Source organism: Myotis myotis, unplaced genomic scaffold (genome assembly GCF_014108235.1).
Source record: "Myotis myotis isolate mMyoMyo1 unplaced genomic scaffold, mMyoMyo1.p scaffold_m19_p_7, whole genome shotgun sequence".
In the NCBI taxonomy this organism is placed as follows: Eukaryota; Metazoa; Chordata; class Mammalia; order Chiroptera; family Vespertilionidae; genus Myotis; species Myotis myotis.
The window spans coordinates 71,314,862-71,342,019 of record NW_023416379.1 but is presented as its reverse complement, the minus strand read 5'-3'; the positions used below and the strand labels follow the sequence as shown (position 1 = coordinate 71,342,019).

The following is a 27,158-nucleotide window of genomic DNA, read 5'->3' as shown; positions in this document are numbered from 1 at the left end:
CCGCGCGTGACGTCGACAGGGGGCGGACCTCCGCCCCCGCGCTCGGGCCCCCGGCCGTGATTGGCGGCCCGGGCCCCGCACCGCCGGCTATAAAAGGGAGGGTTTGTGACGCACGGGAGCCTCGGCGCGCGTATTGGCCCCGTGGACTGCGGACCGGCTCGGCTGCGCGCTCTCCCGGAGCGGTTCACTGCATGGTAGCGTGGTGCCCCCGCCGCCGTCTGCACTGCCGCCGCCGCCCCGCCGCGACCACTGCCTCCCCCTGCCCTGCAGCCGTCTCCACCGCCGCCGTCTGGGTCGCCGCCACCTCGGGACCGGCTGTATGATTAGGCCACAATCTTCAATGAGTAAACATATTCCTGTGAGTATCCGTCGCACCGCCGCCTCTCGGGCCGGGACGCCACGACCGGCTCCCCCCCGGCCCCGCCGTCGCCTTTGTTTCAGAGCCCGGCGTCCGCTCCCCGCCGCCCGGGCCCGCCGTTTCCATGTGTCCCGGGTGGGAGGGAGCCGGGCTACGACCGGCCGGTGGTGGTGGCCGGCTGCGGGGACTGCGGTGGAGGGGGGCGGTTGGCGGCGGAAGGCACCGGCTTCCTCGTCCTTCCGAGCCCGGGGCGGCGCGCTCGGTGGGGCCGGGCCTGCGCTGCGGGCGGGTGCGGGCGGGCGCGGGCGGTTCAGGCCGCCGCCGCCGCGGGCCGGGCGGGGCGCCACAAAAGCCGCTTTGTGACCGCCGCCTCCGCCCTTGGCCCTGTCGCCTGGCGCGCCCGGGCCGGGCCCCGCGGCGTCCCGAGGCCCCTTTGTTTGGCCGAGTGAGCGCGGCCCGCCCGGGGCGCGGGAGACGTGGCCCGGGGTGGGGCGCGGGCTGCTCGTGTCACTGCGGAGCCGGATACGGGCAGGGCGCGGCGGCGGCGGGCTCGCCACCAGACCCGGCCCGGCGTGGGGGTAGGCAGGGCTGCCAACGGCCTCGGTCCGGACCTCCCGGGGGGCCCGGCGCGGGACAGGAGCCCGGTGCAGCCACCTTCGTGCTCCGCGGCCGGGACCGGCGCCTCCGCACAAAATGGCCTCGGCGTCCGCGCCTGACTGGGGGCGCCGCGCGAACCCGTGATTGCGGCGCGGAGAGGGGGCACCGCGGGCGGGCCCCGTGTGCGCCGGGCGGCCCTCGGGGGCCTGGAGCGGAACGACGAGGTGAGGGCGCCGACTCCCCGCCCCGCTCGCTCTCTCTCGCTCGCTCTCCCCAGCTCCACCTGGCAATTGGAGCTGTTCCGGATCTGCGCCCGCTTCGGGCTCCGGAATGGAGGGAGCAAGCTGCGTCTTGTCCTTCTGGGCAGGTCGGGCAATGGCCTGGGAAACTTGGCGGGGCGTCCCCGGCCGGGCCCCGGCGCGCGCGCTCCCTGCCGGTCCTGGCGTGGCCCTGGCGGGCGCCCTCCCCGAGGGCTGCTCCTGGAATCCCTCGGCGTGAGGTGCTCCCGGTGGGCTCGGGCCGCCGACGCCAACCCGAGCCGGGTTGTCAGGTTCGCCTTGGGTCCGCGGAAGCCTCTTTCGCTTGTGCCGAGGGTACGCACTCAGTTATGTGCCACCAGTGGGCCTGCGTGGGACCCAGATCCTGCGGCAGTGCTTCCTGTAACTTTTTTATATGAGTTTTCTGCTTGATGGTAGTAAGTTAGTTGGAAAACCAGAAAGCTAGATCATTCCCGCATGGCAGACGTGCTTTATTCTAGATGCATTATCTAAAGATGGTGGACAGGCCCCAGCGAAGTAAAGCTGTCACACAGGTTAACTGCCTGGACTCTGCGATCTGATCTGACGTAAGCTTCTGAAATTGCCCTTTCCCCCGTTTTATATGCAACTCGTGAATGAGAGGAGACATTCGCTGGTGCTTCTGAGCTGCCTGTTAGAGAACGCGTTTCCTCTGGGGAGGGCTGCGGGTGCCTAGGGAAGAAAGGAAAGGTGATAGGTGTCAGTGGGGCCTGCTGGTCTGGTAGGTGCTTTCCACCCCCCACCCCCCTCCAGCCGCTGGCTGGCTCCACTCTAAAAAAAAATAACAAATTCACTAAGTGAATTACTTCTATATTGTTTTCTCCTCTTGCTGATAAAACTGCTTACAAATTGGCTTACAATTGCAAAAGAATATTACCTGGAAATCAGAATACTGAGAAGACTCATTGCCTTTAACAGCTTTACAAGTGGCTTCTTTAATTTAGGGTATGTCATCAGAAAGTTGCAAGAATACATGTGTTGTTTTTTTTTTAATTCAAGGAAAGTTATATTTAGGATTTGAGGTGAGGTTAGACTTGGAATTATTTCCAGGTTACTATAAGAGTAGAGTCCTTAATGATAAAAAATTAGTAGAGTCACTAATTTTTTAACCCAGCTAGCAAGTGAAGTAACAACCTCCAAGGGCTCATTTGAGCAAATTTGGAATAATAAAAATTATCTTACAGAAAGACCTTTGTTTTGGCAGAAAAATGACCTTGGTTTCTGACTGGATATTTTCTGTGATCTGCTAGATTTCTGTGTGGGTTATTCAAATTTCAGCTAAGTTTTTCTAGAAACTGTGACTAACATGGGAGTCTATTTAAAGATGTAAGTGAAAATAGGAGCACATAGTTTAATTTTAAGACTTTTAAATGCTTATATTTAAATTTAAATGTAGAAAATTAATGGAAACTTTTGTTACAAAATTTTATTTTATTTGGCAATAGACCCATGAGAATAAATATAACCTTTTTGGAGCAGTGGCTGGCTGGCACTTTGTGCTCTTGTTAACATGCTAATAATATTCCTTTTCTTCTAAGTAAGCAAATTGCTTATGAACAAGACTACTTGGGAGGAGATAACATTTGACATTGATGCTTTTTGTGTACATATTCTGAGAATAACTTGTGTGTATTCATTTAATGTTTTATAGCAACAGAAAACTGATTTAGTTCTTGACGGGGAACTTGGGAAAAATATGTTTGTATTGGTGGTAGTAGTTACCTTGGTTTTGAGACCTCTGAAAGAAGTGCAGAGTAATTTTCACTACCTACCACTTCTCTACTCTTGAATTAGATTTGGTTTTAAGCTGGATGAATGAAATTTTGGTCTTAAAATACAAGAATATTATTGAAAATAGGAATTGTTTTTTTGTTTTCATTTATAAACATACATTTTTATAATACTTCACATAACAACTTTGTTAACTTCCAGAGACTTAAAATGAGGAAAATCTTTAAAAGAAAATGATAAATTAATTGGTCATTAAGGATCAAATGACATAATTTATATGTAATCATTTTCGAGAACCAGTTTTTTGTTTGTTTTTCAACAATATATTGGTTGTCTTTAGAAAAGTAAGTAAATTATGGGAAGACTTAACAGCTTCAAAGTTTTCATAAACTTTATATGTAAAAAACACTTTATTAGTTGAAAAAATCAGTATAGAAAGTTGTACATATATTTTGTAACAATGTAAAACTACCAACTAACTATTAAAAGGGACATTGTCCAGATATGGTAGTGGTATTCTTTGAGGGAGGAGTGTTTTAGATCACTAATTTCAACTTAAATAATCTTATTTGTGAATGCTTGTTTTATGCATATTGATTAAACCTGTAATTCTTGTATTATTTTTGTAGTTCAAGGAGAAGTTAAAAAGGTAGCTTGGACCCAAATTTGAAAAGATCATTGTGTACTTAGTACTTTAATAGAGTAACAAGTTCCTTTTGAATTGGAAAATAACTTTCTCTTTCTCTCTCCCTTTCTTTTTTAAACAGCAGTTCTGTGGTGTTCTTGGTCACACATTTATGGAGTTTCTGAAGGGCAGTGGAGATTATTGCCAGGCACAGCACGACCTCTATGCAGACAAGTGAACTGTAGAAATTCATTACTACTCCACCAAGAAGCCCCCATATGAGTGGTTAACCTGGACACAGAGGTGTTGAATTGAAAACTGCAGAGCATTTTACAAGAGTTCTGACCTGGATGGGGTAAACCTCAGTGCACTTCCTTTCTATTGCCTCAGTATTACTGGATTGAAGAATTGCTGCTTCTTGTTAGGAGGTTCATTTCATTTCCCATTACTCCCAACTTCACTCAAAGCACTGAGAATTTCAAGTGGAGTATATTGAAGTAGACTCAGTTTCTTTGCATCATTTCTGTATTCAATTTTTAAATTCTTTCATAACTTTATTGAGTGTTTTTTAACTAAATTATCATGGCTCGAATGAACCGCCCAGCTCCTGTGGAAGTCACATACAAGAACATGAGATTTCTTATTACACACAATCCAACCAATGCGACCTTAAACAAATTCATAGAGGTAAGGTTTGATACTTTTTATAAATTTTCTTGAACTGTTTACAGTTTGATAGTGGAGCTTTTTGTATAACAGAATATTTTGGAAAATTCTGAGATAAATGCCTACAGTTCCAAGTCCCAGAAATGAAGTATCAGTGTTGTCTTTAAGTTAAAGGTAAATTGTTACACATTTCACAAACATGTACTTGAGTTGCTTTAGATTTATAAGTTAACATCTAGTTCTTCATGCCTCGAAGTTTGCTTACTTTAGATTTATGTGGACAGTGTTAATAGTATGGCTCTTGTTTATATGAAATTTGTAGGAGGTGGGTTGCCATTTACATGGATTGTTTATATATCAGCTTTGTGTAATGGCTAATACCATAAGCCAAAATTAATGTATATCTTGGACCCCATTTGATATATACAATCCAATTTTCAGTTAACTAATTCTGCTTCCTAGTGGTTGCTGTCACCAAAACTGCCTCGCTGTCTGCCTCTTTTGACTTTAAGGAAGGAATGTAATGCTGAATGATGTATTTGGACGCATATGTATTTTACAAATATGTGCAGATGCTCAGAAACAATAGGCCTTGCAGATCATAGAATAGTCTTGATGTCAAGCAATATATATATAATTTTTTTTAAAGGACAGAAGAGTTAAGATTTTAGTAAATGCAGTATGATTCTTGAAGCCTATATTAAGTGATATGAGGTTTGAGTCTCTGAATATACGTACTTTTAAGGCTCTAAATTACATACTGTACTGCACATGTAATTTAAGGAGTTAAGTCAAGTCATTCCTTTGGTTCTGTTTACTTTTATTTCTGAATCACTTCTAATTCTCTTTCATTAGTGCTTCATCTCCAACTAACCAGTAGGTCACCATAACTATAAACAAAACTTCACTATATGGAGGGCCTGGGATTTTTTTGTTGTTAGTTAATCTTCACCAGAGGATATTTTTCCATTGATTATTTTATTTTATTTTTTTAAAGAGTGGACTGGAGTGGGAGAGACAGAGAAACATCAATGTGAGAGAGATGACGCATCAATTGGTTGCCTCCCACACACCCAGCCAGGGCAGGGGATCAAGCCTCTGCAACCCAGGTACATTGAACCTGGAACACTTCAGTCCTTGGGCTGACACTATATCAACTGAGCCAACCTGGCTAGGGCTGGGAATATTTTTTTTTTAACTTTTAATTTATTAAAAAATGTAATGTTTAACATTCCCTTATCCTTTTATGCTATTTTAGTATTGTCATTTTTAAAACAAGATCTCACTTCCCTATTAAATTTACATAGGTTATGCCATTCATTTCATGATTTTTTGGTAACCTTCAATACCTATTGGAGAGATACTCAAAATGGCAAATGGTGACAATAGTGACATGGTATAAAGGTTACTGAGTATTTTTTTTATGTGTTTTATCCAGGAACTTAAGAAGTATGGCGTTACCACAATAGTAAGAGTATGTGAAGCAACTTATGACACTACTCTGGTGGAGAAAGAAGGCATCCAAGTTCTTGTAAGTATTTGATAATTCCTGTCTTTATGATACTGTGCTATAAAAGTTTATTGAAATAAATCATTGACTTAAGCTTAATTTTTTGAATTGTCACAAAATTGTGCTGTATCTTAATTTCAAAATAAAGGTGAAGCTAAGCAAGGGTTTGAAGCATTAAAAGATTTTTATAAAGATTTGGCATTTACATTTCATTGACATTGGAGTATCATGAAACAAGTTTAAATATGTTAAGATGCATTTGAAAATGAGTTAAATTTAGAATTATTAGTGGTATTATATTAAAAATCTAAAATGTTTCTTTTTTTGACTTAGGATTGGCCTTTCGATGATGGTGCACCACCGTCCAACCAGATTGTTGATGATTGGTTAAGTCTTGTAAAAATTAAGTTTCGTGAAGAACCTGGTTGTTGTATTGCTGTACATTGTGTTGCAGGCCTTGGAAGGTAAGAGAATTTCTCAAATCCAGTTAATGGTATTGGTCTTATTTTTAGTAAAACTTGATGCTGACTCCAATAAAAACTCAGTAATCACTTTGTGAATCAATTTACTTTGTTAAATTACTTACTGAACTAAATTAAAAAGTAGTACTTTAGTACAGCTGGAACTAACTAATGCTATAGCTACAATTTACACTTGGCTCTATGTGCATAATCACTTATACAATTAATCATGTGTGCTAGGTTATATCCATGGTATTGGAGTCATTGTTAAGCCTATTGGGAAGAAAGATTGTGAATTCTCTCTAAGGTAGTTTGCATGTGGTGTACTTTTGATACGGTCCTTGATCCTAGCAATCTGATTCGGTAGGAACTAGTTACCCTAGAAAGCATATTTCTAGAAGATCTTTAGAAAGGAGTTAATGACATTTAAAAACAAAATTTTTTTTAAGTAGTAAATATTTTTCAGTGCTTGGAATTTAGGAAAAAAATTGTCTGCAGTTATCAACACCTGTGCACTCCCCTAAATATTTTCAAGATTCTTTTCCAATAATACAAGCTTTAACTTCTAGGCTTTGTAATAATTAAGGGCATAGTTTATTTTTGATTCTAGATAAAATCTAGGTTTGATATGAAAATACTGGTACTTAATTTTTTAACGTAAGTTAATATTTACTACATGTATTGCTTATATAGGAAGTGTAATAAATAATAGTATTGTATTAGGGAATGTTTAGAATATTGAATTATTCAGGGCTTGGTTTTGTGAAAATGATTTATCAAAATTCTTGCCTTACCAGAGCTCCAGTGCTTGTTGCCCTAGCATTAATTGAAGGTGGGATGAAATATGAAGATGCAGTACAGTTCATAAGACAGTAAGTAATAAATTTTTTTTTACTTTTTCATTGTATGGGAGTGAGTTTAATTTTATATTACTGTGAAAGCAAATTTTTTTCTAGCAGCTGATCTGACCATTTTTAAGATAGTGTTAAAACCTAGAAGTAAAGATCTTTTCTCTTTTTTGCATTCCATTTACACATGTATGCTTATCCATATTTTTGCATTAGGTCACAGTGTAGTAATCCTATATAATAAAGAGGTAATAGCAAATTGACCATCACACCCTCCCACAAGATGGCCACCCCCGTGTGGTCACAAGATGGCCAGCAAGGGGGAGCAGTTGGGGGTGACCAGGCCTGCAGGGGAGGGCAGTTGGGGGCAATCGGGCTAGCAGGGGAGCTGTTAGGTGTTGATCAGGCTGGCAGGGGAGTGGTTAGGGAGTGATCGGGCTGGCAGGCAGAAGGGGTTAAGAGCAATCAGGCAGGTGAACGGTTGGGAGCCAGCAGTCCCGGATTGTGAGAGGGATGTCTGATTGCCGATCCCGGTGGGATTGGGCCTAAACTGACAGTTGGACATCCCCCAACGGGTCCCAGATTGGAGAGGGTGCAGGCTGGGCTGAGGGGGACACATGCACACACATACACACCCCAGTGCACAAATTTCGTGCCACCGGGTACCAAAAGAGTGGTCATAACTGCCTATAGCACAGTGAATCTTATTAATGGAGGGCTTTTGCTTTAATTACTTACATGTTTTGTTTTTTCCTTTCAGAAAGCGGCGTGGAGCTTTTAACAGCAAGCAACTTCTATATTTGGAGAAGTATCGTCCTAAAATGCGGCTGCGCTTCAAAGAGTCCAGTGGTCATAGAAACAACTGTTGCATTCAATAAAACGGGTGCCTGATGCCATTGCCTTGAAAGTGGAACTTGAGATAGGACCTAATTTGTCATATGTATTAGCCAACATGTTGGCTTGGTGAATAAGTCTAATGAAGCTTCCAAAAGAGGGTTGAAAATCAGTTTTACCAGGCCACAAGCTTGATGGAATTGCAACCTCTGTGTTTGGTTTATGATCAACCTATTTTGACACAGCAAAAGATTCTTACTGTTCAGCATTTAAAATCTGCTTATCATTTGTACCAATTTACTTTTCCTGAAATCATGCAGTATTGAGTTATGTCTTTAAATCTATTCCCATGTCAGAATCTCACTAAAATATAAGAGATTTAGAAAGATTAGGTGCCAAAATACCCAGCACAATACTTGTATATTTTAGTTTCATACAGAACTAAAATCCCAGGAACTATGAACACTCTGGACCTTATGTGGTTTATCCCTTCAGTCATTTCAAACATAGAAAGTAGGGTCTATATGGTTATTTGCCTGCTCACTTTATGTTTACATCTCCCACATTCATACAAGTATACATCAGGTTTGCTCAACTTTTTTGATTTTTATACAAAGTCTTATTTAATGTCTTTTTATAAATCTCATTTTGTGCTGTTATGGAAAGCCTCCATTTTGAAAATCTGCATTGTATAGAAGCACATGTCTTTAATGTCTCCAGACAAAAAGCCTTACAGTTAATTTTAACGTTTGCACTTAATGTGCAACCTATAGGGAGGGCCTGAGAAAAGAATGAGAGGGGGCTATTAAGTATTTTTAGTAAAATGTTGCCTTTGTCTTGTGTGGAACATGTAGAATATGCTCTTTGGTAAATATTTTTTTAAAGGTAGACATGCTTTATTGTAGCTAAAATGATTCTTAATCATAAAAATTCTGAATTCTTGTATTTTTTTCATACATTCTGAAGTTTACCAACTTATTTTTGTTTGAAGTGTGATTTTTTTTTTTCCTTCCAACCCTCTTGCAAAAAAAAAGAAGTGGGTTTCTGCTAATGAATTGAGCAGACATCTAATATTTTATATGCCTTTTGAGCTGTGTAACTTAATATTTGGATACTTGATAATTTGTTTTATTATGTAATTGATAAAATGGTGATATGTATTGATGTTAGTTCAACCATATATTTATACTGTTTGGGAATGTGTGGTTATAGTTCTGTGGGAGAAATAATTTGTCAGTGTTCACCAGCTTGTAAAAATTTAGTGCGAGAGCTTAAACATCTAAATAAATGAGATGCATTTATCATCACTGACATTGTTTTTGCTTAAAATTAACTTTAGAACATGTTAAGACTGAATTGGTTTCACTTAGTAACTAGCACCATTTGAAGTAGTTTTTTTTTTCATGAATGATTAAATGAAGTTGTCATTTTAGTAAGCTCCTTATAGACAATTTCTTAGGGTCATGACAATTATTTATTAAAAGTGCTTTTCATTTTAAACTGCTTTTTAGAGATTTAGATAATTTTGAACCATTACGTACTATTCTGTACTGAGGAGAAACAGTATATATAGAAGGGGAAGTCCTTGATTTGAAGTTCAATTCCACCAAATAACTGGTTAGGGTCAACTTCTGAGCTTCAATTTTCTCATAAATTAATTATATAACTATAGGTTTTTAATTAATTTAAACAAGTGTTTGGCACAAGAGGGCTTGATAAATGTTTCTTTCAGTAATCTGAAACAAGCGTACATAGGTCATCTTAAAAGGTCCTTGTCTGTGTCTTTTTTAAAACAGTTACAACCAAATAAAAGACTGAAATTTGAGTGAAAAACAGTATTTGTGTTTTAAAGATTTGCTTCCATCTGTTCAGGACAGTTCAGCACTTAACATACTCCATTCTTGAAACTTACAGCAGGGTAAAAGGATAAGAGGGGACCTTGGAATCCTTGGTTTTTTAAATCTTTGCTGTTTTGTGATTGGGGCTAAGTTATTTAACCTGGCTATTTTATTACAGGAATACTCATATCCTGGGAGATTTCTTATCGTCTATCTACACTAATAAAAGAGAAAGATGCAAATTGACCATACCTTCATGATGCCCGCCAGTCAGGAGTGAGTATGCAAATTAACCCAACAAAGATGGCAGGTTAATTTGCATGCGCAGGCTCGGAGCAGCATGGGGCGGGACGCTTGCGTCATCGCCATGGCAACGAATCAGATGTTTAACACTGCCCCAGCCGCTCCAGGCCTCTGGGCAGCATGGGAAGGCAGAAAGGCGGCTCCAGGCCAGAGCGAACAAAGTGCTAGCAGCCAGGGGAACGGAGGCCCATTCTTACATGAATCTTCGTGCATTAGGCCTCTAGTGTGTGTGTGTGTGTGTGTGTGTGTGTGTGTGTGTGTGTGTGTATCTACACTAATAAAAGAGAAACATGGTAATTGGCGTACGACCGCAACCCTTTTCATTGGCTAATCAGTGAGATATGCAAATTAATTGTCAGCCAAGATGGCGGCCGGCAGCCAGGCAGCTTGAAACTAACATGAGGCTTGCTTGCCTCAGTGACTGAGGAAACCAACGTTCCCCGCCTGCGGCTGCAGGTCTCTGAGCGGGCAGTTTAAGAAACATTGTAACAAATACCGCTGGACTTCAGCCAGCAGATTCGCAACATTGTAAGCAAAGGCCAGAAACCTACTTTCAGCCACGGAGGCCTAAGAGCTGGAGCCAAGCCTCAAGGTAAAGCTGGCCCAGAATAAAAAAGAAAAAAAAGGAGCGGATGGGAACTTCAGTCACTCCCAGCCTGAATACAGCCCTCAGCCCCTCACCCAGACTGGCCAGGCACCCCAGTGGGGACCCCCACCCTGATCCAGGACACCCTCAGGGCAAACCAGCTGGCCCCACCCATGCACCAGGCCTCTACCCTATATAGTAAAAGGGTAATATGCCTCCCGACACCAGGATCAGCGTGACGGGGCAGCGCCCAAACCCCCTGATTGCCCTGCAGCTCTGTGTGTGACAGGGCGGGGCCCCAACCCCCTGAGCAGCCCGGCTCTGTGCCTGATAGCGGGGAGCTCCCCAAACCACCCCCCCCCCCCCCACGGGCCCTGCTCTGTGTGTGACAGGGTAGAGCCATAACCTCCCCATCGGCCCTGCCCTGAGTGTGACAGTGGCGGCGCCCCAACCCCTTGATCGGCCCTGCTCTGTGGGTGATAGAGGGTGGTGCCCCAACCCCCTGATGGGCTCTGCTCTGTGCGTGACAGGGGGTGGCATCACAACCTCCCAATCTGCCCTGCTCTGTGCATGACGGGGCGGCGCCCCAACTCCCCAATCGGCCCTGCTCTGAGCCCGACCAGGGGCTGCACCTAGGGATTGGGCCTGCCCTCTGCCACCTGGGAGCAGGCCTAAGCCAGCAGGTCGTTATCTCCCGAAGGGTCCCAGACTGCGAGAGGGCACAGGCCGGGCTGAGGGACCCTCCCCTCCCCCCCCGAGTGCACAAATTTTTGTGCACCGGGCCTCATATATATATATATATATGTATATATATATATATATATATATATGTATATATATAGGCTAATATGCTAAGTGTCCAATTGGTTGCTATGATGCACAATGACCAACAGGGGGCAGACGCTCAACACAGGAGCTGCCGAGCTGCAATGACTTGGCAGCAGAGGTTCTCAGGTGACACACCCCAAAACCAGAGAGGAGGGAGCCCCGATTCCTCACAGGGCCACATGATTCCACCTCAGCTGTGGGTTATGTTGTTGCTGAGGCATTGTTGGCCCCAAATCTGGTTTACTGCACACTTGCGTTTGCCTTCCACACCCTGTAGGACAGCAATTTTGCAGAGTGCCCTCTCGCACTCCTGGACTCCTCGAGGGATGTCATAATCGGTTTTGGCCCAATTTCCATAAGCCAGGCCAAAGGACCCCACCGCCAGAGGGACCCTGCTCACTCCACAGATGCCCTTTGAGCCACACCACCACCCCAGGTGTGGCTCGCCGGGGAGGGACTGCAGGAGGTTGGCTCCAGGGTGAGTTTGACCCCTCTCACCCAGCCCTGTCCTGCCGGCCACCTTCTAATTAATTTCCTTTCAATGTGCACAAATCCTTGCACCAGTCACTAGTACCTAATAAGAAAGAACTATGAGTTGAGACCTTGTATATAGGAAGTTATCAGATGGTGTTTTAAAATTTGGTTACTTGGTTTTGGACAATTTCCCTCATTAGGATGATATAAATAGTGAGTAGTTGACATGTTGCTGACATGTAAGTAATGTGATTACTAAAGCAAAACAAGAAAAATGCAATCTTCGTTCAAAGAAAAACTTACAAATGCCATTGGCCATTTTGCAGCACACTGCAGCCTTCATTTATTCCCCCCAATAGTCGCTTTTCCTAAGTGCTTTTTTATTCCCACAACTTCACACAGCCTGGGCATGCAATCACATCTGATCACATCCCCTTCCAGCCAGACCACTTCAAAAGGGTATTTTGGTCCCGAAAGTTGGCTACAGAATCTCATTTTCTGGGTTTTGTTTTAAATGTAATTTTAAATATGAAAGACGGTCTCCAGATTTTGGTCACCAGTGAGTAGTACCCCACTCCTTTTCATAATTAAGAGAATGTTTTCTAGTCAAGTTTCCGGCAGTGTAATTTCAAAGTGAAGTGGGAGCATAAGTAGCAAAATTTCTTTACATATAGACAATGAAGTTTTTAGTTTTGAAAAAAATACACAAAGTCATGTTTGCTATACATGTTTATACTATACATTCCCTGATTCCTTGAATAAATGTGTGTGTGTGTGGTGTGTGTATGCTTCCTTATATCTGAATGAAAATTAATGACTGATTTAAAAGGATCTAACAATGTTTCTTTATTATGGTGGGGTAACTAACCTAAGCAGAATATTGGAAGAAAAGCTAAGGAAAATGTATTTTTAAAATGTGTGTGTGTGTGTATGTGTGTGTGTGTGTGTGTGTGTGTGTGTGTGTGTGTATCCTATATAATAAAAGCCTAATATGCTAAGTGTCTGGTTGTCCGGTAGGCCATTCAACCAATCAAAGCATAATATGCTAATGATATGCTAAGGCTGCTCAACCACTTGCTATGATGTGCACTTACCACCAGGGGGCAGATGCTCTGACCTGTAGGTGAGCTTGCTCCTGGGGTTGGGCCCATCAGGACTGACGAGATGGGCCAAACATGCCCTGGAGCCCTCCCTCAGTCCTTCCTTGGCTGGCCAACCTCCTGTGTCCCTCCCTGGCCCAGATCATGCATCAGGTGGGTCCCTCGGCCTGGCCTGCACCCTCTCGCAATCCAGGACCCCTTGGGGGATGTCAGAGAGCCAGTTTTGGCCCGATCCTGCAGGCCAGGCCGAGGGACCCTATTGGTACATGAATTCGTGCACTGGGCCTCTACTTAGATAAATTATATATATAATTTTAATTAATTTCAGAGAGAAAGGGAGAAGGGGAAAGAGAAACATCAGTGATGAGGATCATTGATTGGATGCCTCCTACACACTTCCTACTGGGGATTGAGCCCAAAACCCAGGCAGGCATGTGCCTTGACCAGGAATTGAATTGTGACCACCTGGTCTAAGGTTGATGCTCAACCACTGAGCCACACCAGCCAGGCAGGAAAATATATATTTGACCTCAATGAAGTAAGCCAATTGTATGCATTAAGTTTTGAATGGAAGAATGAATAGTAATTCTATAATTTGATATATATTGCCAGACTAGTCAGTTAATATAGTAAGGAATGCCATTTATTAAGGGTAGTATTGTCAGGTGACTTTTATAATTTGACTAGAGGCCCAGTGCACAAATTCATGAACCAGTGGGGCCCCTCGGCCTGGCCTGCGGGATCAGGCTGAAACCAGCTCTCCAACATCCACCGAGGGGTCCCGGATTGTGAGCGGGCGCAGGCCAGCTGAGGGATCATAATTCACCGGTGCATAATTGGGCTGGGGAGAGACGCGAGAGGTTGGCCAGCTGGGGAGGAACCGCCGGAGGGCTCCAGGGTGTCTTGTTCAGTCCCAATCGGCTGGAACCCAGCAGCAAGCTAACCTACCAGTTAGGGCATCTGCCCCCTGGTGGTCAATGCACTTCATAGCGAGCAGTTGAGAGGCCTTAGCATAACATTAGCATATTACAGTTTGGTTGAACGGCTGACTAGTCAATCGGACACTTAGAATATTAGGCTTTTATTATATAGGATTATCTAGTAATCCTATATTACCCTAATTTTATACATAAAATATTTGAGCCTCCAGGTAGATTACTAGCTAATAAGTGGTAGAACTCAGGGGTTTAAAACTGTGTGACTATTCACTACACACAGCTATGACTACACGTGCCTGACCATTTTTTATGAAACCAGTTAAAGCTTTTGTATGAGTTCAACTGCTTTTGTAACTCATGCTCATTTTCCTTAACTGTTAATAAAAACCATGTGATGTTATCACTTTCATTTCGATCGAACCCTTTTCTGTTTTTGCAGAAAAACCTTTTTGAAGTAAATCAGAATAGGCTAAGAAACACCCAATCTGAAAGTAACTTAGATTTATTTCTCACTTAAGCTTCACATACATTATAGGGACCCATACTGATGGAACATCTACTCTGTGGAACAGAGCTAGTTGTGACCAAAAAAAATGGGGTGGGGGTGGGGCAGCTTTGGAGTTTCTCACAATTAAGTTCTTGACTAAAAATCATAACACTTCTATTCAACTCATTGGGCAGAACTAGTCACATAACCATTCAGCACAGAAAATGCAATCCTATCATGTGCTGATAAGCCAGAAATACACATAGCTACCACATCTGAATTTTAAAAGTGGACTTAAAGAGTGTATCCACAGCATCATCCCATGTAACTGAAATATCAAGCATAAGGGGACAAAGTTTTTAAGCAACCACAACAGTGGTTGAAGTTTAGGCACTAATGTGTGCTTATTAGGGAATCATGGGTGCTTATTTAAGCATATTTAATATTTTCAATATAACTTTATCTAGTTTTGGTAATTTGATGTCCTGCCAGACTAGAGGTGGTAAATAAGATGCAGAGCACAGAGGAGAGAAGCATATGGGTAAGATATACTTGTCAACTGGATATTGAGAGACTTGGATTATATAACTAAACCGAATTCAAAAGGCACAGCCATTTGGGACACTCAATGCTGACTTACAGCCTTAGGCTTGGATACCTCAGTAGACCTTCAGGCCATCAATGTTGAACACAGCACAGAACAATTACAGATATTGCTAATGGTTATTCTTAGTCATCAAGACTATAAACCATTATATTTGGCTTTGTTTATTTTAAGGCAAGGACTATAATAGTCTAATGTGTTCAGGGATGTTTTTAGATATATTGTTAGTAAAATGGTGCCATGAATAATTAAGGTTGACAAACACTAGACTTAGGCTAAACTTAGACATTATTTACTGCTAAATTATTTAGAGTCTTTATACTTTTCTACTGCTAATGTGAATTTTTAATCTTTCCAAGAAGGTAATATAATATTTAACCATTGTATAAATCAGCATCCTGGAAGGGAACATGGCACACTCACAGTGGGAACTGAGAAACATTTAATAGAGGGAAACCAACAAGGGAGAATGCAGTATTATTACCATCTCTAGACCTAAAGATGCAAGGGAGGCCTGGCTGGTGTGACTTAGTGGTTGAGTGTGGACCCATGAGGCAAAGGTCATGGTTCAGTTCCCAATTTGGGCACATGCCTAAGTTGTGGGCTTGATTCCCAGTAGGGGGCGTGCAGGAGGCAGCCATCATTGATTCTCATCATTGATGTTTCTCTCTCTCCCTCTCCCTTCCTCTCTGATGAAAAAGATACTTTTTTTTTTTTTTAAATATTTTATTGATTTTTCACAGAGAGGAAAGGAGAGGGATAGAGAGTTAGAAACATCGATGAGAGAGAAACATCGATCAGCTGCCTCCTGCACACCCCCTGCTGGGGATGTGCCCGAAACCAAGGTACATGCCCTTGGCCGGAATCGAACCCGGGACCTTTCAGTCCGCAGGCCAACGCTCTATCCACTGAGCCAAACCAGTTAGGGCGATACTTTTTTTTTTTAAGTGCAAGAGAGGGGGAGCAGTTAACAGAAATGGAGGAACAGCGACATTGAGAGGACAATCTCACCGAAGCTGTGACCTTAGCAATAAGACAGCCAACGAACTAGTGCTAATCCAGCAGGAGGGAGGCAAGAAATAAATACCCACCCTCATTTCCGATCCCCTTTAATGTTCTGCTAGTCTCTTCTTTCCCCCTCAATCCCAGAGGAAGGCACAGGGCAAAGGAAGCTGTAGTATATATAGATCAGCCCTTTGGGCACAGAGCAGAAGGGAGACGAGAGAGAGAAACAGAAAATATCCTACACAACTATGAATCCCTGTGTTTGTTTGTTTTTCACAGATGACCTGGACTATAGCATTCTACAGAACTCACTTTGGGAAAATTTGACATTATCCATTTATAAAGACAGCCAAACACATTTTTCTAAAAGGTGACAATGGAAGAATCTACACTAATATGAAACTGTTCATTCATTCCATTTCAATTTAATGAATTAAGTGTTGATGGAGGGAAGGGGTAATGGAGTATAGTTTTCCCAACAAAATGGTAAGATAAACAACATATGTCCATTTCATTTTTGACTTATGCACTATGATCACAGTGTTGGTCATTTTTGAGTAAATATCCCAAAGACAATTTTATCTTAAAGCTTAGACTATGGCATCCTTATAAATTTTCCTTTTGAAATTGTTTTAACTCTATCAATTACTTACAATAGTTTTGTTGTGATTTAAGCAGTTCTCTTTTACTGACTTCATACAACCCCAAAACTTAAATTTCAGTTGCATATGTTTGCAGTGTTGTTTTTAAATTAATGAGACAGGGGGAGAGAGAGAGAAACATCAAGCACTTGCCCCAACCCAAGATAAAACCTGCAAAATCTGGGTATGCCCTGACCAGGAATTGAACCTGCCCCCTTTTGGTGTACAGGACAATGCTCCAACCAACTAACCACATCAGCCAGGGCTGTTTGCATTGTTTTATTGGCTACATTGATTAGCAAGAAAATTACAACTGGGTTTGAATGTAATACACATGTTAGTGTAAATTGAGAAATTCTTATAGAATAACTTTATAAATGAGTGCTCATTAATGAGAATACTATACTTTTGTTTCCCTAGAGCTTAATTTATATAAGGACTCAAAAGAGTCCTAGTCTGAAGAAATAAGCAACAGCATTCAGCTCCCATTTGATTTAATGGGACCTGGATAGGTGTGACTCACTAATTATTCCATTCAGTTGTCTGTGTTCATTAGAAATTTGCTCACACTACAAGTCCACCAATACTGTTAATAAGATGATCCCACAGAACTTCACCAACAACTTCCATTTCTTGTCAACCAAGAATTCAGCCTGAGGGAAACAACTCATCATAACGCAAACTATGTAACATGATAAAACCTGTAACTAGTCTTGCTTCCAGTTTAAACATATATAAATACCTATTTCCTTCGCAAGGAACCACGTAGTCCAGGGAAATCTCTATTAGGGTATTTCCATAATTTGAATTCAATCATTAGGAAATCAGCATACTAACAAAATAGGCCTGTAAGACAGTCTGTTGTATTTTTATTAGTTCGTATTTTATATATATGGCTTAATTGATATGTTCACTAGAATTTATTAAAGTATTAAATGCCAAATTTGATTATTAGATTCTTTTCATCAATTTAATACATACATATTCTTCTAGGAAAGGACTTTTTCTTTGTAGAAAGTAGTAGAGAGAATCTGGCTTATTAGTGAGGCTAGGAGCAAGAAGAGAGGCAAAATTCTAGCCCTGAGTGAGCTATTGAAAATTGCAATCAGCCCTAGCTGGTTTGGCTCAGTGGATAGAGCACTGGCCTGCAGACTGAAGGGTCCCAGGTTTGATTCTAGTCAAGGGCACATGCCTGGGTTGCCAGCTTGATCCCCAGTAGGGGGGGGGGGTGTGTGTGCAGAAGGCATCCTATCAGTGATTCTCTCTTATCATTGATGTTTCTCTCTCTCTCTCTCCCCCTCTCCCTTCCTTTCTGAAATCAATACAAATATATATTTTTAAAATTCCTTCAAAAAAAAAAAAGAAAATTGCAATCAACTAGAATCAGCAAATGTGTATTAATTCCATAGCTGTTCATGGAGTGAACACTATGTACCATGTATCTGGCACTGAAGACAAACTGATGAGGACACACATGGTCCCTGCTTTCATGAAATTTAAACTAGCCAATCAAAATTTAAACTTGAACTGCTGGGTATAGCATAACCAAAACAAATATATCTAAACATATACAATCTCTCCCTAAAGATTTTGATTGAAAAAAAAAAGTATATTTAAATACCTCTGCTGCAAAAATATATTCAGATAGTTTTCATGGGTAGCTATCAGATGAATGTCATTAAAAAACAGATCCAAGGAAAGCAAATATTTAGACATTCATTAAATGATAGCTGTAGTTCTGCCTGATACAGATGCTGTGCATGCAAATAAATACTGCCAGTTTTGATAGGCTCATTGGTGTGTCAAACCCATCACAGAACTGCAGCTCAAAGAGCAAAAACTTGATAGGATGATCTTCCAAGTACAACACTTGCATTGAGTTGCTTGACTGGTTTCGAGCAAATCAAGTTGTTCCTGTGGAGGATCTAAAATTACCAACAATTTTTACATGGAAAATGATTATGCCCACTAATTCTACTACCTGATGGATTTAAAAAAAGGCAATTATGACATTTCTAACAGCCCTGAGAGTACAATCAATAAAAGCTGCTTCTTTCTCTGACTGTTTTTTTTTTCTTTGAAAATTTCATCTTTTATGACTAGCTATAAGTAAACTAGTACGAGTAACTTTTCTTTTGTTGACAAAATGTTGTGTCATCCATTTCAAGCATTTGTGATGCATTGGCTACAAATATTGCTTATAAATTTATCAGAAGAGAAAATAATTCTTTACTTGGTGACTTACTTTGCTGAAGTTCTCACTACTCTCACTTTTTTTTTAAATTGATTTTTACAGAGAGGAAGGGAGAGGGATAGAGAGTTAGAAACATTGATGAGAGAGAAACATTGATTAGCTGCCTCCTGCACACCCCCAATTGGGAATCGAGCCTGCAACCCAAGCATGTGCCCTTGACTGGAATCAAACCTGGGACCCTTCAGTTCACAGGCCGGCACTTTATCCACTGAGCCAAACTAACTAGGGTTACTCTCACTTTTTTAAAAATTTATCTTTATTGTTGAAAGTATTACAGATGCCCCCCCCCCTTTTTTTTCCATTGACGCCCTCCACCCTGCACCCATCCCTCCCAGGCCTTCACCACACTACTGTCTGTATCCAAGGGCTATGCATATATGCATATAAATTCCCTGGTTAATCTCTCCCCACCCTGCCCCCTATCCCCATCCTCCCTCTGAAATCCGTCAGTCTGTTGCATGCTTCTATGTCTCTGCATCTATTTTATTTTGTTCATTAGATTCTACATTTGAGTGAGATCATGTGATACTTATCTTTCTCTGACTGGCTTACTTCGCTTAGCATTTTCAGCTTTTGGAATTCTAAAGAGAAGCCACTTGTTTCACTTACTGCTTTGCACGGGCCTGAGAGAACTAATTTCCTCCATGATGTGGAAGGCACAGGAACACTTAACTCTACCACAACTAACACAAAACTAAAAAGTACCCTGTTCTTTTTAAATCAGACCTGTGGTCTTATTATCCTATTTGAACTATCCGAAACCCAATAGAAAGGAACGTAATGTATTTTTCTTAACCCTTCCAACATCTTATTTCTTTTACTTCTTTCCACATTTTTCTTATGCTTTTATGTTATGCTCTAAATAAGTATGATTCCTTTCTGAGTTATCGCTTGTTTTAAATTTTGAAAGTAAACAACAATATGAAAATTTTTAAGACATATTGAGACGAGGGTAGTCAAATGGTTATCCTACCCTACCCTGAGACATATTTTGCAGCCATGAGGAAAGCCATTGCGGAAACAATAAAGACGGCAGAGCAGAAAGATCAAAAGATTCCAAGTGTTTCAGTGGGAAAACAGAGCCACTGTAAACATAATGAGAATAAGGGATTTGTTATAAGAATATTACACCTTATGTAAATATAAGAATTGTGGAGACAGTGAAGGCCTGGTAAGGGAGACAGAGGATCAGAGAAATAAGAACTAAGCATTCCACCTGAAGAACTGGTGTGAGTGGACAACTTGGAGCTGGCAGAGAAACCAAGAAACCCAGCCAAACTGCTTCCCAGAGTGGGACTGCATAGGGAGTGCTCAAGGAGAGAGGGCTCTTCAAAGTGTCACCTCTGGGGAAATAGTTGCCTTTGTGTAGCTCTCATTTCTGGGTCTGGAGCGGAGTGTCCAGGCTTTTAGGTCAGGAGCTGCTATTATTTGGCAGGACCAGCAGGTGGCAAGAGAGGCAAGACAGAATGGAGACCAGGAAACAGGATCCCCAGGCATCTCTGCCTCTGCTGTCACCCAGTCTGGCAGCAATGACCTTCTGAGCAAGATGGCTTCAATTTCATATACTTTACAAATCTCATACGAATTCTTCTTTTATCCAATTCTAATCTGGAACCACATAGGAAAGGGGATTCTGGGAAATGTTCTCAACCTTAGCCAAGAAAGGGGATAAACAAACAAGGTGTAATCCTTACCGAAAGTCTAAATTTGGTGGTTAAAATCAGTAATAAAGACAAGTTTGGAAATGATATCAGTTAACTATCCCTTACAACCTTGCCTTTCCCTCTTTATTATAAATGAAAACCAATTTCCTTAAACTTGTAGGTCAACTTATAAACTGGCCCTCGCTGGTTTGGCTCAGTGGATAGAGCTTTGACCTGAGGACTGAAGGGTCCCGGGTTCGGTTCCAGTCAAGGGCACCCGGGTTCGGTTCCAGTCAAGGGCACATGCCTGGGTTGTGGGCTCCATCCCTGGTTGGGGCCTTGCAGGAGACAGCTGATCAATGATTCTCTCTCGTTAATGTTTCTCTCTCTCCTTCCCTTCCTCTCTGAAATCAATAAAATTAAAAAATTTTAAAAAAGAAAATATAACCTGCCATACCAAGCCTGCCCTTTAATGTGCACTTTGCTTTTTGGTTGACCTTCATACTGTTTAGACGGGATTTCATTTTCACTCTTATAAGTATTGATAGGCAAGTAATAAGGCAAATGAAAGACACAATGTGTTTTTTTGTTTGTTTGTTTTTACAATTGTTCAAAATATATTTAACCTTTAAATCTTATAGAATACAGCTTAGTTTTTCTTCAGTGATTCAATAGGGTTTCAAAACCATCCTTTTTTCCTTAGGAACCTGAATTATTCTTGTACATATCATAGAACAATCTCATCTATAATATATTGAATATCTAGGTACATGGATGTTTACCTTTTGGTTTTGGAGTCATTTCAAGAACACCGTATATTGTGAATATATATACACACATGCACATACACACACACACAAATACATGGTCATTTATATTTGCAAATTCAAATATCACTGGGTTATAACATGGTGAGTTCTGCACAGACTTCTGGAAATACCTTTTTTCAAGAAATAAAAAGGATTTTAAGTATAATAATATTACCAAAACTGTACTAACATAGTATGATATTATAAAAGTTGTAGGAAATATTAAAAATCTGCAAATAACAGGATTACTTCTATTATATTCTAAAATATTCTTTTTCCTAGGACACATGTGTTTTGTCTTGAGTGCCACATCCCACCAGTGATATCTATGCCCATCATAAAGCGTCTGTAAACTCCCACTGATGTCCTGTGGGAGCTAAAAAGATAATACTTTTCCTCCCACCATCTAAGTTCTTCTGCCTGGGCTAATAATCAAATCAACAGAGACAGGTTAACAGGAGAAAATCAAGTTTTAATACATGTACATGGAGAATTCACATAAGTGAACTGGCGTTTCCCCCCCAAATTAAAAATGGAACTGGCATTTGACCCAGTGATCCCACTTCTAGGAATATGTCCTAAGAATCGTGAATCGCCAATCAGAAAGAAAACATGCACCCTATGTTCATGGCAGTGCTATTTACAATAGTTAAGATCTGGAAATAGCCCAAGTGCCCATAACTTGATGAATGGATTAAAAAGCTGTGGTACATTTACACCATGGAATACTATCTATATATACATAAAAAAAGAAGTAATATGCACATGAGGCCAAGACTCCGTCATGGTCACGACCAGCTCAGGAGGAGGGGCCGAGCTCCACCCGAGCCTGAGAGATCAACACAGAGGAGTGCCTGCTCCGAGCCTCCGAGGCGTGGCTGGGGGTAGGCCCCCTGCGGACACACACACACACACACACACGGCACCTGCTCCAAGCCTTCGTGGCCAGTCTGTGGCCAGTCCTAAGCCGTTAGTAGGACATCCCCCGAGGGCTCCCGGACTGTGAGAGGGGACAGGCTGGGCTGAGGGACCCCCCGCCCCCCCGAGTGCACAAAGTTCTTGCACCAGGCCTCTAGTGTAGCAATAAAAAAGAAGGATATCTTAGCCTTTGCGACAGCATGGAGGGAATTGTAAAGTATTATGCTAAGCAAAATAAACTAGTCAGAAAAAGGCAAGTATCACATGATCTAATGAACAAAATAAACAGATGAGCAAAACAGATCCAGAAACATAGAAGCATAGAACGCACTGTAGAATCTCAGAGGGAAGGTGGGGGTGGAGGATGGGTGGAAGAAATTAACCAAAGAACTTATATGTATATATTAATAACCCATGAACATAGACAATAGTGTGGTGAAGTCCAGGAATGAGGATGCAGGGTGGAGGGGGTTATGAGGGGCCGGGGGGGGGGAGAGGAGAAGGGGACATCTGTAATCCTTTTAACAGTAAAGAAAAAATAAAGAAAACAACTGGAAGTGCTGCCCTGGCTGGTGTGGCTCATTTGGTTAGTGTAGTGGTCAGCAAACTCATTAGTCAACAGAGCCAAATATCAACAGTACAACGATTGAAATTTCTTTTGAGACCCAAATTTTTTCAACTTAAACTATATAGGTAGGTATATTGTTATTAACTTAATTAGGGTACTCCTAAGGCTTAGGAAGAGCCACACTCAAGGGGCCAAAGAGCCACATGTGCTTGTGGGTTTGATACTGGTCTGGGCATGTCCAGGAAGCAACCATTGATGCTTCACTCTCACATTGACATTTCTCCCTCTCCCTCTCCCTTCCTCTCTCTCTCTCTCTCTTTCAAATCAATTAAAAAAAAAAAAAAAAAAAAAAGCATGTCCTTGGGTGAGGATTAAAAAAGAAAACAGCTGGAAGTAATAAGTTCTATTTTGATAGAGTAGAGATCACTACAAACCATAGCATCATTTTGTAGCCAGTGTATCTGATATTCCTATTTGATGGCACGTAGGTAAACCACAATATATGCATAGAATTTCACAGTCAACAAACAAGTATAAAATTATCACTGAATATATTAGATTTTTATTAGAAATTTCATTGGCTTACAAATAGTTATATATTTTTAGAAAAACTTCATAGCGAAATCATAAAGAAAATAGCTCTTGGGATCTTCTTTAGTTACCTTTTTATATTTTTATATCTAATCTAATAAAAGAGAAACATGGTAATTGGCGTACGACAGCTACCCTTCCCATTGGCTAATCAGAGAGATATGCAAATTAACTGTCAGCCAAGATGGTGGCCGGCAGCCAGACAGCTTGAAACTAACATGAGGCTTGCTTGCTTCAGTGATGGAGGAAACCAACATTCCCGCCTGCCTTGCAGGCCTCTGAGCCTGCAGTTTGAAACATTTTAACAAAAATAGAAGCTAAAAAAAAAACCCCAGAAACCAGCTTTCAGCGAGCTGGGATCTCAGAGCTGGAGTCAGAGCTGGAGTTATACATTGTTTCAATTACCTACTTTCAGCAGCGGAGGCCTAAGAGCTGGAGCCTCAGAGCTAAAGCTGGCCCAGAATTAAAAAAAGAAAAGAAAAAAAGGAGCGGTTGGGAGCTTCCGTCACCTCCCAGCCTGAAAACAGCCCTCAGCCCCTCACCCAGACTGGCCAGGCACCCCAGTGAGGACCCCCACCCTGAAGGGTGTGTGACCAGCTGCAAACAGCCCTCAGCCCCTCACCCAGGCTGGCCAGGCACCCCAGTGGGGACCCCCACCCTGATCCAGGACACCCTTCAAGGCAAACCAGTCAGCCCCACCCATGCACCAGGCCTCTATCCTATATAGTAAAAGGGTAATATGCCTCCCAGCACCAGGATCAGTGGAGCAGAGACGCCTCCCAGCACCGGGATCAGCGTGACAGGGGGCAGCGCCCAAACTCCCTGATCGCCCTGCAGCTCTGTGTGTGACAGGGGGCGGGGCCACAACCTCCCTATCGGCCCTGCTCTGTTTGTGACAGGGTGCAGCGCCCCAACCCCCTAATTGGCCCTGCTCTGTGTGTGACAGGGTAGAGCCATAACCTCCCCATCGGCCCTGCCCTGAGTGTGAGAGTGGCGGCGCCCCAACCCCCTGATCGGCCCTGCTCTGTGGGTGATAGAGGGCGGCGCCACAACCCCCACCCCTCCCATGGGCCCTGCTCTGTGTGTGATGGGGTAGAGCCATAACCTCCCCATCAGCCCTGCCCTGAGTGTGAGAGTGGTGGCGTCCCAACCCCCTGATCGGCCCTGCTCTGTGGGTGATAGAGGGCGGCGCCCCAACCCCCTGATCCACCCTGCTCTGTGTGTGACAGGGGATGGTGCCCCAACTCCCCTATCAGCCCTACTCTCTGAGTGACAGGGGGGAGCTCCTCAACCCCCTGATGGGCCCTGCTCTGTGCGTGACAGGGGGTGGCGCCGCAACCTCCCCATCGACCCTGCCTTGAGTGTGACAGGGGACGGTGCCCCAACCCCCCAATCGGCCCTACCCTGAGCGTGACTGAGGGTGGCATCACAACCTCCCGATCCGCCCTGCTCTGTTCATGACAGGGGGCGGTGCCCCAACTCCCCAATTGGTCCTGCTCTGAGCCCGACCAGGGGCTTCACCTAGGGATTGGGCCTGCCCTCTGCCACCCGGGAGCAGGCCTAAGCCAGCAGGTCATTATCTCCCTAGGGGTCCCAGACGGCGAGAGGGCACAGGTCAGGCTGAGGAACCCCTCCCTTCCCCCTGAGTGCACAAATTTTTGTGCACCGGGCCTCTAGTTAAATTATAAAACACTTCAGGCATATAAAAAAGTATGAAAATAAAGATACGTTTACTAATGAACCACAAGATTGAACAAAAGTAAACATCTGACCACATCAGCTCCCTTCCTCCTCCCATTCTCTCTCTGCCTCTCTCTCTTTCTCTAAATTAGATACAATTAAAAAATCATCCCCATATTTCTACCTTCCTTTTCTAGCTCTGCCATATAGGACTGCAGATTGTAATCATCGTAGTTTGCATGAATGGCGCCCCAGAAAGTCATGCAAAGCAGAACACAATTAAGCATGGCAGTCCCAGTATTAATGTACTGAAATTAGTAATTTTCATTATTATTCTCATTTTTATACTTTCACTACAAATGAGGATTATATATAAATGTTCTTCATATGTTGACCTTGAAATTTTTACATAGATGATTTATTTTGCAATTTGTTTTTTTACTTTCCTTATCTATGTCAATACGTGTGTGTCTATAATTATTACTGCTCTATAGTATTCCATTTTATGAGTCCCCCTGGGTTCCATTGCTTCTGAGTTGCCTATCAAGGATTTTCCTGCCATGTATGTTCCTCTCTTCCTCAACTACCTGTAAATCACTTTTGAAATTTAATAACCCATCACACACACACACCCTTTTCTTCTTTGTCCAAATATGTTATATATATATATATATATATATATATATATATATATATATATATATATATATATATATATATCTTACCTAATAATAGACAAACATGCAAATTGACCATACCTTCGCTATGCTCCAAGCCACACCCACCAGCCAATCAGAGTGACTATATGCAAATTCACCCAGCCAAGATGGTGGCCGGCAGCCAAGGAGCTGGAGCAAGCAGGAGGCTTGGTTGCCCCGGCAATGGAAGAAGCCAATCTTCCCGGCCATCTTCCCGCCCGCTGCTGCCTCCTTTCAAGGCAACAAAGTTTCAATTATAGAAGGTAAATAAACCCCAGATATCTGCTTCCAGTCGCCATGGCCACGGAGCTGGAGTGAATGGAAAAAAAAAAAAAAAAGGAAAGGCTGGGAGCTTCGGTCACCAGGGGGCTTGGTCAGTCTGAAAACAGCCATCAACCCCTCACCCAGGCTGGCCAGGCATCCCAGTGGGGACCCCCACCCTGAAGGGGGTGTGGGTAGCCTGAAAACAGCCCTCAGCCCCTCACCCAGGCTGGCCAAGAACCCCAGCGGGACCCCACCCTGATCTAGGACACCCTTCAGGGCAAACCAGTCAGCCCCCATCCGTGCACCAGGCCTCTATTCTATATAATAAAAGGGTAATTTGCAAATTGACCCTAACAGCAGAACGACTGGGAATGACTGGTCACTATGACACACACTGACCACCAGGGGGCAGATGCTCAATGCAGGAGCTACTCCCTGGTGGTCAGTGCACTCCCACAGGGGGAGCTCTGCTCAGCCACAAGCCAAGCTGATGGCTGCCAGCACAGTGGTTGTGGCGGGAGCCTCTCCTGCCTCCTCAGCAGCACTAAGGATGTCAAACTGCAGCTTAGGTCTGCTCCCTACTGGCTAGTGGACATCCCCCGAGGACTGTCGGGCTGCCAGAGGGATGTCTGATTGCCAGCTTGGGCCCGATCCCCCAGGGACCGGGCCTAAGCCAGCAGGTGGACATCCTCCGAGGGGTCCCAGACTGCAAGAGGGCATAGGCCGGGCTGAGGGACCCCCCACCCCTGAGTGCACAAAATTTTTGTGCACCAGGCCTCTAATATATATATATATTTTCAATGTGCCTCACCATCTTTGGCATTTCATGCCTATGTGAATTCTCCATGTGCTTATATTAAAAACTTTTCTTTTCTCCTGTTGATCTGTCTCTGTTAATTTAATTATTAGCCCAGTTAGAAGAACTTAGAGAAGGTGGGAGAAAAAAGTTTTGTAACCACTTAGAAATCTTATTTCTTTAACCTGGCCTTTTATTTTGATTTTG

The 27,158-nt window shown here is 42.9% G+C and overlaps 1 protein-coding gene across 3 annotated transcripts; it reads left to right on the top strand.

Annotated features, from left to right (window-relative positions):
* The first annotated feature begins 112 nt into the window (after window positions 1-112).
* PTP4A1 (protein tyrosine phosphatase 4A1) lies at window positions 113-9,239 on the top strand. Of its 3 annotated transcripts, none has more exons than XM_036316433.1 (6): window positions 113-358; window positions 3,753-4,294; window positions 5,712-5,804; window positions 6,117-6,247; window positions 7,042-7,116; window positions 7,853-9,239. In XM_036316433.1, exons 2-6 carry the CDS (start codon window positions 4,190-4,192, stop codon window positions 7,968-7,970), a joined length of 522 nt encoding a protein of 173 aa, XP_036172326.1. In that variant the 5' UTR covers window positions 113-358; window positions 3,753-4,189; the 3' UTR covers window positions 7,971-9,239. The 3 variants fall into 3 exon arrangements, with proteins under 3 accessions (XP_036172326.1, XP_036172325.1, XP_036172327.1); XM_036316432.1 differs by having other exon boundaries at window positions 3,750-4,294; XM_036316434.1 differs by lacking the exon at window positions 113-358 and adding an exon at window positions 2,121-2,196 and having other exon boundaries at window positions 3,750-4,294.
* Window positions 9,240-27,158: the final 17,919 nt, after the last annotated feature.

What these genes read in the sequence shown, in the direction of transcription:
- PTP4A1 (XM_036316433.1), top strand. Translation starts at nt 4,190, where the DNA reads ATGGCTCGAATGAACCGCCCAGCTCCTGTGGAAGTCACATACAAGAAC. An exon ending in CCTTAAACAAATTCATAGAG is followed by an intron (nt 4,295 to 5,711) that starts GTAAGGTTTGAT and finishes TGTTTTATCCAG; the next exon opens with GAACTTAAGAAGTATGGCGT. An exon ending in TGTGTTGCAGGCCTTGGAAG is followed by an intron (nt 6,248 to 7,041) that starts GTAAGAGAATTT and finishes TTGCCTTACCAG; the next exon opens with AGCTCCAGTGCTTGTTGCCC.